The 17,490-nt window shown below is 48.2% G+C and overlaps 1 protein-coding gene across 1 annotated transcript in view; it reads left to right on the plus strand.

Annotated features, from left to right (window-relative positions):
* Positions 1-17,490, plus strand: part of LOC134911374 (actin-like protein 6A) — a 79,898-nt gene that overhangs the window by 37,626 nt on the left and 24,782 nt on the right. Inside the window, exon 11 of the mRNA XM_063919616.1 lies at positions 147-236. Coding sequence (XP_063775686.1) covers positions 147-236 — 90 coding nt within the window. The remainder of the gene's footprint in view (positions 1-146; positions 237-17,490) is intronic.

Here is a 17,490-nt window from a genome sequence, read left to right on the forward strand (position 1 = left end):
AGGATCGCTTATTAGCGCTACATAAAACTATTGATCCACAGTTTTATTTCATTACGCACATCGCTTATTCCTAATCCAACTAATTAATTTAATTTCATAGTCATAAAATAATTATTTACACTATGTAACTCTTATTTTTATTTCAGAAAATAAGGTTAAGAATGCTCACAAACGAGATAGCTGTAGAAAGGAGAAGACTTAGTGCTTGGCGTGGCGGCTCTACCATAGCGTCTATGGTGAGTGAACAGTTTACTAGTGTATATTTATATGGGCTATAAGACGAGTTATTGTTTTATGTGATTTTAGATCCATGGTGATAAGGTGTAATAGACTGTTTGAGTATTATAATCTGAGTGCTGCCGCCTGTATGATAAAATCACAAAGCTCAGCACTCACCGTAATAAACTCACTCACCCTAACACACAGTGGGGGTTTAGTTCATAAACTGATCAATGCATTTTAGCTTGCAGCTCAACATCAAGGTACCACATTTCACTACAAGTCCTACAAACACAGTACTCACACACCACATGTGGTAATCATTTATATAGTTCATGGGAGCGTGCTATGGCAAGTGTCTGCTCTCAGCCAATCAGTTCTCCCCCATTGATTTCTATGGAAATGTCTGCAAATGACCTGTTATTTTTCAATGGGACTGCTCAGGTTCAGCTCGGTTTATTATTTTACCAAGACCAAGGATTTGGTAAGTATGAAATTGTTGGATTTGGGATTTTTTTTTTTTTTTTACATAAAAGATTACAACATGTGGGGTGCTAGTTGTCTGGTTATTTTTAGATTTTCTTTGAAGCTGGACTACATGTTCCAGCGGGCCCTTAATGTCCGGGCACGTTGGCACTTGTTTGTTCCACAAATGCAATCATGCCTCATCAGGCTTGCTGGGGCCTGTTGTCTACCTACAAAACAATAATATAATTATTTACTCTTTTACCATTAACCCTGTACCACCCAAGGACGCGGGGAATGGTTCCTTGGGAAGGGGGATTCCATTTTATTATTGGTGTTCTGACTTTCTGAGAAATTCCAGCCTTGGGCTGAGCAATTTGGGGCTGGATGCCATTATGGTAGGGGGACCCCAGTATGTGTGTCCCCCTGCTATAGTGTCAGCCCCCCGCCAGTTCAGCCCAGTGCTAGTAACAGGAAAAGAGGGGGGGCCGCATGCCATTTCTCCTTCGTCCTAGAGGATGCTGAGGACTCCAAAAGGACCATGGGGTATAGACGGGATGCGCAGGAGACATGGGCACTTTAAGACTTTAAATGGGTGTGAACTGGCTCCTCCCTCTATGCCCCTCCTCCAGACCTCAGTTAGATTCTGTGCCCAGAGAGACTGGACACACACTAGGGGAGCTCTACTGAGTTTCTCTAGAAAAGACTTATGTTAGGTTTTTTATGTTCAGGGAGACCTGCTGGCAACAGGCTCCCTGCTTCGTGGGACTGAGGGGAGAGAAGCAGACCTACTTCTGCGAGTTCAAAGGCTCTGCTTCTTAGGCTACTGGACACCATTAGCTCCAGAGGGTGCAATCACTTGGTGCGCCTAGCTGCTCGTTCCTGGAGCTGCGCCGCCGTCCCCCTCACAGAGCCTGAAGAGAGAAGCCGGGTGAGTAGCAGAAGCAAGAAGACTTCAGAGGCGGCAGAAGACTTCTGATCTTCGGAAATACCGCGCAGCGTGCCATTGCTCCCACACACTAACGGCACTATATGGGTGCAGGGCGCAGGGGGGCGCCCTGGGCAGCAATTAAACCTCGTCTGGGGACTGGCATGACAGTATACAGTGCATAGGCACTGACCCCTGCCAGTATAAATAAAAGTGGGACACAAGTGCGCCATGTAGGGGGAGGGGCTTCGTCCTCCAGCTCTAATCAACGCCATTTTCTCTTCACAGCAAGCTGCAGAGACGCTGGTCCTGGCCCTTCACTTCTGTCTCAAGTAACAGGGTGCAAAAGCAGGGGGGGGGGGGGGGGGCACAGCATATTTGGCGTTATATTTATTTACATAAAAAAGCGCTGCTAGGTCTGGGTTTTTTTGTATATTCCTTCAGACAAGGTGAGGCGCTGGGTGTGAGCTGGCAAACTCCCTTTCTGTCTCTCTGAAGGGCCTTACTGTGGGTCTGTCCCCTATAGCACAGTGTGATAGTGGGTGTCGGTACGTGTGTGTCGACATGTCTGAGGCTGGATGCTCTTCCCAGGAGGAGGTTGGTGCGGGGGCTGAACAGAATGTGGGAGTGACTCCGTCGGCACCGCCGACTGCTGATTGGGTAGATATGTGGAATGTTTTAAATGCAAGTGTGGCTTTGTTGCATAAGAGATTAGACAAATCTGAGTCTCAGAACCAAGCGTGGAGACAATCCATGGGAGATGTTTTGTCACAAACTCAGACTTCAGGGTCACAGAAACGAACGTTTACCCAGATAGCAGATACAGATACCGACACGGATTCGGACTCCAGTGTCGACTATAATGATGCCAAGTTGAATCCCAAGCTGGCTAAGAGCATTCAGTACATGATTGTGGCGATAAAGGACGTGTTACATATCACTGAGGACCCCGCTGTCCCTGAGACAAGGGTCTGTATATTTAAAGGAAAGAAACCTGAGGTAACGTTTCCTCCCTCTCATGAACTTAACGCTCTTTTTGAAAAGGCTTGGGAAACTCCTGACAAAAAGTGGCTGATTCCCAGGAGAATTTCTATGGCATTCCCGTTTCCCTCTGAGGATAGGTCAGGGTGGGAGTCAACTCCCACGGTGGACAAAGCTCTAGCGCGATTGTCCAAAAAGGTGGCGCTACCGTCCCCTGACACGGCAGCCCTTAAAGATCCTGCTGATCGTAACCGGAAACTACCTTGAAATCTATTTATGTCACTACGGGTACGCTGCTCAGGCCGGCCGTAGCATCGACATGGGTGAGTAGCGCGATTGAAAAAATAAGATTTTACTCACCGGTAAATCTATTTCTCGTAGTCCGTAGTGGATGCTGGGAACTCCGTAAGGACCATGGGGAATAGACGGGCTCCGCAGGAGACTGGGCACTCTAAAAGAAAGATTAGGTACTATCTGGTGTGCACTGGCTCCTCCCTCTATGCCCCTCCTCCAGACCTCAGTTAGGATACTGTGCCCGGAAGAGCTGACACAATAAGGAAGGATTTTGAATCCCGGGTAAGACTCATACCAGCCACACCAATCACACCATATAACTCGTGATACTATACCCAGTTAACACTATGAAATATAACTGGGCCTCTCAACAGAGGGCTCAACAATAACCCTTTAGTTAGGCAATAACTATATACAAGTATTGCAGACAATCCGCACTTGGGATGGGCGCCCAGCATCCACTACGGACTACGAGAAATAGATTTATCGGTGAGTAAAATCTTATTTTCTCTAACGTCCTAGTGGATGCTGGGAACTCCGTAAGGACCATGGGGATTATACCAAAGCTCCCAAACGGGCGGGAGAGTGCGGATGACTCTGCAGCACCGAATGAGAGAACTCAAGGTCCTCCTCAGTCAGGGTATCAAATTTGTAGAATTTAGCAAACGTGTTTGCCCCTGACCAAGTTGCAGCTCGGCAAAGTTGTAAAGCCGAGACCCCTCGGGCAGCCGCCCAAGATGAGCCCACTTTCCTTGTGGAATGGGCTTTTACTGATTTAGGATGCGGCAATCCAGCCGCAGAATGCGCCAGCTGAATTGTGCTACAAATCCAGCGAGCAATAGTCTGCTTAGAAGCAGGAACACCTAGTTTGTTGGGATGCATACAGGATAAAAAGCGAGTCAGTTTTCCTGACTCCAGTCGTCCTGGAAACATACATTTTCAAGGCCCTGACTACGTCCAGTAACTTGGAATCTTCCAAGTCCCTAGTAGCCGCAGGCACTACAATAGGTTGGTTCAAGTGAAAAGCTGATACCACCTTAGGGAGAAACTGGGGACGAGTCCTCAATTCTGCCCTATCCATATGGAAAATCAGATAAGGGCTTTTACATGACAAAGCCGCCAATTCTGACACACGCCTGGCCGAAGCCAAGGCCAATAACATGACCACTTTCCACGTGAGATATTTCAGATCCACAGTTTTAAGTGGCTCAAACCAATGTGATTTCAGGAAACTCAACACCACGTTGAGATCCCAAGGTGCCACAGGAGGCACAAAAGGGGGCTGAATATGTAGCACTCCCTTTACAAATGTCTGAACTTCAGGCAGTGAAGCCAGTTCTTTCTGGAAGAAAATCGACAGAGCCGAAATCTGGACCTTAATGGAACCCAATTTTAGGCCCATAGTCACTCCCGACTGTAGGAAGTGCAGAAAACGACCCAGCTGAAATTCCTCAGTAGGGGCCTTCCTGGCCTCACACCACGCAACATATTTTCGCCAAATACGGTGATAATGGTTTGCGGTTACTTCTTTCCTAGCTTTTATCAGCGTAGGAATGACTTCCTCCGGAATGCCCTTTTCCTTTAGGATCCGGAATTCAACCGCCATGCCGTCAAACGCAGCCGCGGTAAGTCTTGGAACAGACAGGGCCCCTGCTGTAGCAGATCCTGTCTGAGCGGTAGAGGCCATGGGTCCTCTGATATCATTTCTTGAAGTTCTGGGTACCAAGCTCTTCTTGGCCAATCCGGAACCACGAGTATCGTTCTTACTCCTCGTCTTCTTATTATTCTCAGTACCTTTGGTATGAGAGGCAGAGGAGGGAACACATAAACCGACTGGTACACCCACGGTGTCACTAGAGCGTCCACAGCTATCGCCTGAGGGTCCCTTGACCTGGCGCAATATCTCTTTAGCTTTTTGTTGAGGCGGGACGCCATCATGTCCACCTGTGGCCTTTCCCAACGGTTTACCAACAGTTGGAAGACTTCTAGATGAAGTCCCCACTCTCCCGGGTGTAGGTCGTGTCTGCTGAGGAAGTCTGCTTCCCAGTTGTCCACTCCCGGAATGAACACTGCTGACAGTGTTAAGATGTGATTTTCCGCCCATCGGAGAATCCTTGTGGCTTCTGCCATCGCCATCCTGCTTCTTGTGCCGCCCTGTCGGTTTACATGGGCGACTGCCGTGATGTTGTCTGATTGGATCAGTACCGGCTGGTTTTGAAGCAGAGGCCTTGCCTGACTTAGGGCATTGTAAATGGCCCTCAGTTCCAGAATATTTATGTGTAGGGACGACTCCTGACTTGACCAAAGTCCTTGGAAATTTCTTCCCTGTGTGACTGCCCCCCAGCCTCGAAGGCTGGCATCCGTGGTCACCAGGACCCAGTTCTGTATGCCGAATCTGCGGCCCTCTAGAAGATGAGCACTCTGCAGCCACCACAGCAGAGACACCCTGGTCCTTGGAGACAGGTTATCAGGCGATGCATCTGAAGATGCGATCCCGACCACTTGTCCAAGAGGTCCCACTGAAAGGTTCTTGCATGGAACCTGCCGAATGGAATTGCTTCGTATGAAGCTACCATTTTTCCGAGGACTCGTGTGCAGTGATGCACCGATACCTGTTTTGGTTTCAGGAGGTCTCTGACTAGAGATGACAGCTCCTTGGCTTTCTCCTGCGGGAGAAACACTTTTTTCTGTTCTGTGTCCAGAACCATCCCCAGGAACAGTAGGCGTGTAGGAAGGAACCAGCTGTGACTTTGGAATGTTTAGAATCCATCCGTGCTGTTGTAGCACCTCCCGAGATAGTGCTACTCCGACCAACAACTGCTCCTTGGACCTCGCCTTTATAAGGAGATCGTCCAAGTACGGGATAATTAAAACTCCCTTTTTTCGAAGGAGTATCATCATTTCTGCCATTACTTTGGTAAACACCCTCGGTGCCGTGGACAGTCCAAACGGCAGTGTCTGGAATTGGTAATGGCAATCCTGTACCACAAATCTGAGGTACTCCTGGTGAGGATGGTAAATGGGGACATGCAGGTAAGCATCCTTGATGTCCAGGGATACCATGTAATCCCCCTCGTCCAGGCTTGCAATAACCGCCCTGAGCGATTCCATCTTGAACTTGAATTTTTTTATGCATGTGTTCAAGGATTTCAAATTTAAAATGGGTCTCACCGAACCGTCCGGTTTCGGTACCACAAACAGTGTGGAATAGTAACCCCGTCCTAGTTGAAGTAGGGGCACCTTGACTATCACCTGCTGGGAATACAGCTTGTGAATTGCCTCTAGCACAGCCTCCCTGCCCGAGGGAGTTGTCGGCAAGGCAGATTTGAGGAAACGGCGGGGGGGAGGCGCCTCGAATTCCAGCTTGTACCCCTGAGATACTACTTGAAGGATCCAGGGATCCACCTGTGAGCGAGCCCACTGATCGCTGAAATTTTTGAGGCGGCCCCCCACCGTACCTGGCTCCGCCTGTGGAGCCCCACCGTCATGCGGCGGACTTGGAAGAAGCGGGGGAGGACTTTTGTTCCTGGGAACCTGCTGTTTGTTGCAGCTTTTTTCCCCTACCTCTGGACAGAAAGGACCCGCCTTTTCCCCGCCTGTTTTTCTGGGGTCGAAAGGACTGTACCTGATAATACGGCGCCTTCTTAGGCTGTGAGGGGACATGGGGCAAAAATGCTGACTTCCCAGCTGTTGCTGTGGAAACTAGGTCTGAGAGACCATCCCCGAATAACTCCTCACCCTTATAAGGCAAAACTTCCATGTGCCTTTTCGAATCTGCATCCCCTGTCCACTGCCGAGTCCATAAGCCTCTCCTAGCAGAGATGGACAGAGCACTTATTTTAGATGCCAGTCGGCAGATCTCCCTCTGTGCATCTCTCATGTATAAGACTGAGTCTTTTATATGCTCTACGGTTAGCAGAATAGTGTCCCTGTCTAGGGTGTCAATATTTTCCGACAGGGAATCTGACCACGCAGCTGCAGCACTGCAAATCCATGCTGCAGCAATCGCTGGTCTCAGTATAATGCCTGAGTGTGTATATACAGACTTCAGGATCGCCTCCTGCTTTCTATTAGCAGGCTCCTTTAGGGCGGCCGTATCCGGAGACGGTAGTGCCACCTTTTTTGACAAGCGTGTGAGCGCTTTATCCACCCTAGGGGGTGTTTCCCAACGTGACCTATCCTCTGGCGAGAAAGGGAATGCCATTAGTAACTTTTTAGAAATTACCAATTTTTTATCGGGGGAAGCCCACGCTTCTTCACACACGTCATTTAATTCTTCAGATGGGGGAAAAACTATTGGTAGTTTTTTCTCCCCAAACATAATACCCTTTTTTGAGGTACCTGGGTTTATATCAGAAATGTGTAATACCTCTTTCATTGCCTCAATCATGCAACGAATGGCCCTAGTGGACATTAAATTAGACTCTTCGTCGTCGACACTGGTATCAGTATCCGTGTCGACATCTGTGTCTGCCATCTGAGGTAGCGGGCGCTTTAGAGCCCCTGATGGCCTTCGAGTCGTCTGGGCAGGCACGAGCTGAGAAGCCGGCTGTCCCGCATTTGGCATGTCGTCAAATTTTTTATGTAAGGAGTCGACACTTGCACGTAATTCCTTCCATAAGTCCATCCACTCAGGTGTCTGCCCCGCAGGGGGTGACATCACATTTATAGGCATCTGCTCTGCCTCCACATAAGCCTCCTCATCAAACATGTCGACACAGCCGTACCGACACACCGCACACACACAGAGAATGCTCTGACAGAGGACAGGACCCCACAAAAAGCCCTTTGGGGAGACAGAGAGAGAGTATGCCAGCACACAACAGAGCGCTATATAATACAGGGACTAACTGAATTATATCCCCTTATAGCTGCTATAAATTATATACTGCGCCTAAATTTAGTGCCCCCCCCTCTCTTTTTTACCCTTCTGTAGTGCAGACTGCAGGGGAGAGCCAGCGAGCTTCCTTCCAGCGGAGCTGTGAGGGAGAAATGGCGCCAGTGTGCTGAGGGAGATAGCTCCGCCCCTTTTTCGGCTGACTTTTCTCCCGCTTTTTTATGAAATCTGGCAGGGGTATTTATCACATATATAGCCTCTGGGGCTATATATTGTGATTATTTTGCCAGCCAAGGTCTAATTATTGCTGCTCAGGGTGCCCCCCCCCCAGCGCCCTGCACCCATCAGTGACCGGAGTGTGAGGTGTACAAGAGGAGCAATGGCGCACAGCAGCAGTGCTGTGCGCTACCTTGGTGAAGACTGAAGTCTTCTGCCGCCGATTTTTCCGGACCTCTTCTAGCTTCTGGCTCTGTAAGGGGGACGGCGGCGCGGCTCCGGGAACGAACACCAAGGACGGGTCCTGCGGTCGATCCCTCTGGAGCTAATGGTGTCCAGTAGCCTAAGAAGCCCAAGCTAGCAGCAAGCAGGTAGGTTCGCTTCTTCTCCCCTTAGTCCCATGTTGCAGTGAGCCTGTTGCCAGCAGGTCTCACTGTAAAATAAAAAACCTAAAATATACTTTCTTTCTAGGAGCTCAGGAGAGCCCCTAGTGTGCATCCAGCTCGGCCGGGCACAGAAATCTAACTGAGGTCTGGAGGAGGGGCATAGAGGGAGGAGCCAGTGCACACCAGATAGTACCTAATCTTTCTTTTAGAGTGCCTAGTCTCCTGCGGAGCCCGTCTATTCCCCATGGTCCTTACGGAGTTCCCAGCATCCACTAGGACGTCAGAGAAATGGGCAGATAACTTGTCATCTGACATAGACACCCTGGATAGGGATAGCGTGCTTTTGACGCTGGGTCATATCAAGGACGCTGCAGTCTATCTAAGGGAGGCTGCAAGATATATTGGCCTCTTGGGATCAAGGGCCTATGCCATGGCAATCACGGCTAGGAGGGCGTTGTGGACTCATCAATGGAATGGTGATGCTGATTCTAAAAAGGCTATGGAGGCTCTGCCCTATAAAGGTGGAGTTTTGTTTGGTGAGGGCCTCGTGGACCTGGTTTCCACAGCTACCGCGGGTAAGTCTTCTTTTCTGCCGTTTGTCCCTCCACCTCAAAAGAAAACGCCTCACTATCAGATGCAGTCCTTTCGGTCTAATAAATTCAAAAAAGGACGAGGATCCTCTTTCCTTGCTGCTAGAGGCAAGGGAAGGGGAAAAAGATCGCCGGCTGTGGCAAGCTCCCAGGAGCAGAAGTCCTCCCCGGCTTCTGCTAAGTCCACCGCATGACGCTGGGGCTCCCATGCGGGAGTCCGCACCGGTGGGGGCGCGTCTTCAGCTCTTCAGTCAGGTCTGGGTTCACTCGGGTCTGGATCCTTGGGTGCTGGAAATTGTGACCCAAGATACAAACTGGAGTTTCAAGACGTGCCCCCCACACCGATTTTTCAAATCGGCCTTGCCAGCTTGTCTTCCGGAAAGGGAGGTGGTGTTTGTTGCAATACACAAGCTGTGTCAGCAGCAAGTCGTTGTCACGGTACCCCCGTCACAACGGGGGAAAGGTTTTATTCAAGCCTGTTCGTGGTCCCGAAGCCGTATGGCTCGGTCAGACCGATTCTGAACTTAAAATCCCTCAATCTGTTTTTAAAAAGATTCAAATTCAAGATGGAATCTCTCCGAGCAGTGATCTCCAGTCTGGAAGGGGGGGATTTTATGGTGTCAGTCGACATAAAGGATGCTTACCTGCATGTCCCCATATATCCTCCTCATCAGGCGTACCTGAGGTTCGCTGATCAGGATTGTCATTACCAGTTTCACACGTTGCCGTTTCGTCTTTCCACAGCCCCGAGGATTTTCACCAAGGTAATGACGGAAATGAAGGTGCTCCAGCGCAAGCAAGGGGTCACAATTGTCCCGTACTTGGACAATCTCCTGATAAAGGCGAGATCAAAGGAGCAGTTACTAAAAAACGTCACAGTTGATTCCGACAACACGGCTGTCGTTCTTGGGCATGATTCTGGACACGGAACTATAGAGAATTTTTCTCCCGTTGGAAAAAGCTCTGGAAATCCAGAACATGGTCAAGGGAATTCTGAAACCGGCAAGAGTGTCGATTCATCAATGCACTCGAGTGCTGGGGAAGATGGTGGCGGCTTACGAGGCCATCCCGTTTGGCAGGTTTCATGCCAGAGTTTTTCAGTGGGACCTGTTGGACAAGTGGTCCGGGTCCCATCTACACTTGCACCGGAAGATATGCCAGGGCTAGGATTTCTCTCCTGTGGTGGCTCCAAAGTTCTCACCTCCTAGAGGGTCGCAGGTTCGGGATCCAAGATTGGATCCTGGTGACCACGGATGCGAGTCTCCGAGGTTGGGGAGCGGTCACACAGAGGGAAAATTTCCAGGGAAAATGGTCGAGCCAAGAAGCTTGTCTGCACATAAACATTCTGGAATTAATGGCCATTTACAACGGCCTTGTACAAGCGGGAACATCTGCTTCGCGGCCTACCCGTCCTGATTCAGTCGGACAACATAACAGCGGTGGCGCATATAAACCGCCAATGCGGAACAAGGAGCAGAGCGGCGATGGCGGAGGCCACAAGGATTATTTGCTGGGTGGAAAAACATACAAGCGCTCTGTCAGCAGTCTTCATTCCAGGCGTGGACAACTGGGAAGCAGACTTCGTCAGCAGACACGATCTCCATCCAGGAGAGTGGGGTCTTCATCAAGAGGTCTTTGCAGAAGTGACAAGTCGTTGGGGACTTCCTCAAATAGACATGATGGCGTCTCGCCTCAACAAGAAGCTTCAGACATATTGTTCCAGGTCGAGGGACCCTCAAGCGATAGCAGTGGACGCACTAGTGACACCGTGGGAGTTTCAGTCGGTCTATGTGTTCCCTCCACTTCCACTCATCCCAAAGGTGTTAAGGATCATAAGAAGAACTGGGGTTCAGGCGATACTCATTGTTCCAGATTGACCACGGAGGGCCTGGTATCTGGATCTTCAGGAATTACTCATAGAAGATCCCTGGCCTCTTCCTCTAAGAGAGGATCTGTTACAGCAGGGGCCGTGCGTGTTCCAGGACTTACCGTGGTTGCGTTTGACGGCATCGCGGTTGAACGACAAATCTTAGCTCGAAAGGGTATTCCCGGGGAGGTCATCCCCACTCTACTGAAAGCTAGAAAGGAGGTAACGGCGAAGCATTACCACCGAATTTGGAGAAAATATGGCTTTTGGTGCGAATCCAAGAAGGCTCCTACGGAAGAATTTCAGCTGGGTCGGTTTCTCCATTTTTTGCAAGCTGGTGTGGAGGCGGGCCTAAAGTTAGGATCTATTAAAGTGCAGATTTTGGCCTTATCAATTTTCTTTCCAAGGAAATTGGCCTCGCTTCCAGAAGTACAGACTTTCGTGAAGGGCGTGCTGCACATCCAACCTCCATTTGTGCCCCCAGTGGCACCATGGGACCTTAACGTGGTATTACAGTTCCTTACGTCACATTGGTTTGAACCTTTGCTAAAGGTTGAGTTAAAATTTCTCACTTGGAAAGTGGTCATGCTATTGGCCTTGGCGTCTGCGAGGCTGGTGTCGGAATTGGCGGCTTTGTCTCACAAAAGCCCCTATTTGGTTTTCCATGTAGATAGAGCGGAATTGAGGACTCGTCAACAATTCCTCCCAAAGGTGGTTTCTTTGTTTCACATGAACCAACCTATTGTAGTTCCTGTGGCTTCTGAAGCCTTGGGTGATTCAAAGTCTCTCGATGTGGTCAGAGCTTTGAAAACTTATGTAGCCAGAACGGCTCGTATCAGGAAAACTGAGGCGCTGTTTGTCCTGTATGCTTCAAACAAGCTTGGGGCTCCTGCTTGTAAGCAGACTATTGCACGCTGGATTTGTAAAACGATTCAGCATGCTCATTCTACGACTGGTTTGCCGTTACCGAAATCGGTGAAAGCCCATTCCACTAGGAAGGTGGGCTCGTCTTGGGCGGCTGCCCAGGGTTTCTCGGCGTTACAACTTTGCCAAGCAGCTACTTGCTCGGGTTCAAACACTTTTGCAAAATTCTACAAATTTGATACCCTGGCTGATGAGGACCTCATGTTTGCTCAATCGGTGCTGCAGAGTCATCCGCACTCTCCCGCCCGGTCTGGAGCTTTGGTATAGACCCCATGGTCCTTTTGGAGTCCCCAGCATCCTCTAGGACGAAGGAGAAAATAGGATTTTAATACCTACCGGTAAATCCTTTTCTCTTAGTCCGTAGAGGATGCTGGGCGCCCGTCCCAGTGCGGACTCTATCTGCAGTACTTGTTATTAGTTATTGCATTTGTTACACAAATGTGTTTGGATTTCCCGTCGGAGTCGAGGTTTTTTGTGGTTCCAAATAAATTTACATAACGAGGATTGGAGAGTACGAAGGGTTTGCTGGGGGATCTGAATTGGGAGTGTCTGGAATAAATATAGGAGTTTGGGGAGTGCATTCATTTTTATTGCATTAATGCGCCCAACCCACGAGAGAAAGTACGATTCCCATTGGTGAATATCCTTGAAAATCGAGTTTATGATCGGGGGGTAGTTAGCCCGGTAAAGAGAGCTGTAGGATTTAGTTATGAAGACTCCTAAGTGTTTAAGTGAATGTTTACGCCATGAGAATTCAACGTTTGCTTGCAACTGGTTCTTGATACGTCTGGGGATGTGTAAGGAGAGGGCCTCGAATTTTGTCTGGTTGATTTTATATCCCGAGAGGTTGCCGTAGATAGACAGTTCTCAGAAGAGATTAGGAAGAGAGATAGTCGGGTTCGTCAATGTGAAGAGTATATCGTCAGCGAATAGGGAAACAGTATATTGAGTGTGGTTGATGGTAATCCCGGAAATATCTGGGGTGGCCCTGATGCAACTCGCGAGAGGTTCGATTATCAGTGCAAAGGTGAGAGGAGACAGCGGGCACCCTTGTCTGGTTCCATTGGAGATCGTGAAGGGGTCTGACAGTAAGCCGTTTGAGTGTACTGAAGCTGAGGGGTTTTGGTATAGGGCCTGTATGGCCTGAAGAAATTTACCTCGGAAGCCAAAGTGCTGCGGGGTTTGCATCATGCAAGTCCAAGAGACCCTGTCGAAGGCCTTCTCCGCATCCAGAGCAAGCGCCAGAGATGGGATCTCATGGAGGTTAATATAATGAATAATGTCGATCATGCGTCTAGTGTTGTCAAGCGATTGTCTGGACGGGACAACGCCCGCCTGATCAGGGTGTATTAGAGAGGGGAGAATAGGATTAAGCCTATTAGCCAATATTTTGGCAAAAATTTTGAGATCAGCATTCAGGAGTCTTTGTTTGGCTTTGGAATTACAGTAATAGTAGCCTTGGTGGTTTGAGAATAAAAAGGGGAGCCTTCCAGTATTAGATTAAATACTGTTGTGAGATGGGGGAGTAGTGAGGATTGAAAAGTTTTGTAATATGACATTGGGAAGCCGTCCGGGCCTGGAGCTTTAGACGGTTTTTGAAATTTGATAGCACAAGCTATTTCTTCTTCGGTAATAGGTCTGTCCAAGCCCGAAGAAGTCTCTGGGTCTAAATGGGGTAGGTCACACGACGTAGGTAATCAGAAGTAGGTGGGTAGTTTGGGTCAGAGGTGAGCGGTTGACCTGGGAGATTGTAAATCCGCTCATAGTAAGCTTTAAAAAGTGAGTTAATAGTGGAAGGGTTATATTGGAGTGAGCCATTATCATCTTTGATAGCCGGTATGGCGGTTTGCGCTTTCCGAGCCTTCAGTCTGTTGGCCAATAATGTGTCAGGTTCATTACCCTTTTCATATAATCTTTGTTTTAACCAACGGAGAGAGTGCTCAGTTTTTTTCGGCAAACAAAGCGTTTAGGCAGAGCCGGCGCAACCCACTCAGCAGAGCCTGCAAAGCAGGGAGGCGCCGGCTTCAGAGAGGCGCTCTCCCTGCACTGAGACTCTGCTGCTGTGTACTACTGCTGCTGCCATCTGCCACAGCGTCTATCAGACTCTACAGGCAGTGGTGCCGGCAGCATGAGGCTCCACAGTCCAGTCCACCCGTGGCGCTGATCTCCCCCCCCCCCCCCTCTCCCTCCTAGTAGTAGCAGAGAACACAGTAAGGGTTTCACTGCGTCCGCACAGGCTGGCCACGGCACTTTCACTTTCTATTCCTGCTGGGAAATGATTTATGACGTGTTTTATGAAGCCTTCTCCGTTCCTGCACTCCAGTTTCTGAGCCCTCCCCCTGGCCTCTACATGCTGATGCAGGAGCTCGAATTGTGTTCAGGGCAGCCTGACTCTGCCATGTGAGTTTAACTCTTTGAAAACTTTTCTACTGTGATGGATTCTCCTGCTGCAAGTGTGTGCTTCCAAGTTGTATTGTTTACGAGAGCTATATATTGCATGTGTGTGTGTATGACTATGTATATATGAATGTATGTATGTATGTATGTATGTATGTGTGTGTGTGATACATATACACACGGGGGGGGGGGCACACATTTATTATATGTATAAGCAGCACAGATACGGCGGGCATGTGCATAAGCGGCATTGCTACTGTGGACATTATTAGGTGTATAGGCGGCACTGATACTTGGGCATTATTGTGTGTATAAGCAGCATTCGGCGCACACTGTTCCTTTAGATGATATGGGGGTTAGGGCACAAATATGTAGTTCCACCAACTCTCCAGGTCCACTTTAAGTCCTGAATAAGGGGTACTACTGTGTGACTTAAAGTGACTAAGTGACACTGCTATGTGGTATAATATGAATCAGGAGTACTGCGTGCGGTATAATGTGAATAAGATTGTGCTACTGTGTCGTGTAATATAAATTGGGGGTAAAATTGGGCACACCCCATCCTTGTGAGACCACACCCCTTTTTGTAGCACGTGCCTTCAATTCTTGCGTGTCCCATTATTAAGTATTGGCGAGAGGGCGCAAATTTATAGTTTGCAGGGAGGCGCCAAACACCCTAGCACCGGCCCTGTGTTTAGGGTCGCTCTAGCGGTGGAAAGTTGTGCGTAGAGAGAGCGGGAGGGTCTCTGTTTGTGTTGGGTTTCCAGATTGTGGACCTCATCTGTGAGCGAAGTCAATTTTTGTTTATGTTCCCTGTTCCTGTGTGAGGCGTAACTAATGATATGACCTCTTATAACAGCCTTGTGCGCTTCCCATATCAGTGGGGTCCAAGAGGAGTCAGTGATGTTCAAAGAGAAATAGTCTGCAATAACTAATTTAATTTATACCTGGAACTGAGGGATTTTCAATAATGTTTCATTTAATCGCCAGTTAGGTCAGGTTGCCGGAGTGTCGAGAAAATCGAAGGTGGCGGTAACGATAGAGTGATCTGAGCATGGGTTGGTGATGATGGATTAACCGGATATATGTCTGGAGGCCAGGGTACCGCAGAAGAAGAGATCAATTCGGGAGTAAGATTGGTGTGGGATCGAAAAGAAAGTGTAGTCCCTGGTTGTGGGGTTGAAGGCCCACCAAATATCGAAGAGACCGTATTCCCGTACATGCTTGTTTAGAGATCGGGATGGAGAGTCGCGTTGTAGGCGTGACTGGTGGGAAGATTTATCTAGTTGGGTATCCGGGACGGTATTAAAATCTCCCCTAGTATTAAATAGCCTTTTCTAACTTTAGACAGTGTGGAGAAGAAGGAGTTAAAGAATGACGTTTGTCCAGAGTTAGGGGCGTAAACAGTGGCGATTGTGCATTCTAAGTGTCCAAGTTTACACGTTAATATGATAAAACGCCCGTCCTTATCTATGTGTCACGAACCGGTCTCTTACCTTTGCGGGTTCTGGGGTTCATCCGTTGCCAGTGCGGTTGCTCGCGGTGCTGTGCGCCCGTGTGGGGACGCGGCGTGATCGGTGGCACAGGTAATGCAGAATCTGGGAACTGTGAGTGCGGGGACCAAATGGCCTAAGGCACTGCGGTGTGTCTGCTGTATAGGAGGTGGCCATGTTGGAGACCAAATAGGTAATACAGAGCACTTGTGAAAACACCTGTGGGCAGGTGTAAGCCAATCCCGTGCTTGTGCTGCCTTTAAGTAGGCTGGGATTATGTTACTCTGGGCCAGTGCTTTGTTGTATCAAAGCTGTGCTCTAGCTCTGAGCTCTCTCCGTGCATTCCTGTGTGATTCCCGTGGTCCAGATATCGCCTCCGTTCCCAGAGGTCCGTCTGCAGCCTTCACTGCTGAAAGATCCACCGGCTCTCTGCTGTGCTGTCAGTTAATTGCACTCCTATTGGAAATAGTTGGATTCCCAGTGTCCTGCATGAGGTTACCTTGTCAGTCTGCCTATCATTCAAAGTCTGGAGGATTCCGTTTCTCTCAGCTGTTCGTTTGTTCAACTCTGCATTTAACCCATTCATCACCTTGTCTTCTACTACAGTTTCACAGTGATCTCCGGAACCCGCAAGTAACCCAATTCAGTACTTTTATTTGCTATGTTGTCATTACAAGGATAATTCATCACAGTCTCTCAGTTAACTCTCAAAACTCCATTGCCAATTCTTACAGTTAATTCTCCATGTCTGCATTAACCAGTTAAACACAATCTGCAGTTCAGCATCAAAGCTTGTTTATATTTGCTATGTTGTCATAACAAGGATAATTCATCACAGTCTCTCAGTTAACTCTCAAAACTCCATTGCCAATTCTTACAGTTAATTCTCCATGTCTGCATTAACCAGTTAAACACAATCTGCAGTTCAGCATCAAAGCTTGTTTATATTTGCTATGTTGTCATAACAAGGATAATTCATCACAGTCTCTCAGTTAACTCTCAAAACTCCATTGCCAATTCTTACAGTTAATTCTCCATGTCTGCATTAACCAGTTAAACACAATCTGCAGTTCAGCATCAAAGCTTGTTTATATTTGCTATGTTATCATAACAAGGATAATTCTTCACAGTCTCTCAGTTAACTCTCATCAAAACTCCATTGCAAATCCTTACAGTTATCTCTTCATGTCTGCATTATCCAGTTAATCACATTCTGCAGTTCAGCATTAAAACTTGTTTATATTTGGACAATCCAACATTTATTCATCAGCTTGTTTTGCATATGTTTCCATGAACATTTCTTTTATTTATTTTTGAGTTTTCTCTTGCATATTATTCCTGCAATACTTCAGTATAATATGATGATTAACAACTTGTCAGTTAACCCTTTACTGAATTGTTATTTTGAATAAATATATGAATCGGAACTTTCTTCGTCCTCCCTGCTTTCTTCATAGCCCAGCACCTACACCTGTGGTTGGTTCCGGGTTAACGGATTCACAAAAACACCCGGACCTGACAGTAAGCACTGGCCACATGGATCCGTCAAGTGACCAATTCGCAGGAGGCGGTGCTACGTCAGATATCCTTTCCCGTCTGGAAAACCAGGAGTCTATACAGACACAAATAGTGCAGTTTATGCAAACTATGGCAGACCGTTTAGAGACTCTTCATACGGCTATTAAAACGTTCCAAGTCCAGATTCCAACCCCAGATGTCCCAGTTACCACTACAGCTTCTCCTGTGATGCTGCCTACGTCCCGCTTGCAGTTACCCTCTCCGAGTAAGTTTGACGGAACTCCAAAACTTTGCAGAGGATTCCTGAATCAATGCGAGATCCAGTTTGAACTGATGTCTGCCAGTTTCCCATCAGCTCGTTCTAAGGTTGCATAT

Source organism: Pseudophryne corroboree, chromosome 4 (genome assembly GCF_028390025.1).
Source record: "Pseudophryne corroboree isolate aPseCor3 chromosome 4, aPseCor3.hap2, whole genome shotgun sequence".
NCBI lineage: Eukaryota > Metazoa > Chordata > Amphibia > Anura > Myobatrachidae > Pseudophryne > Pseudophryne corroboree.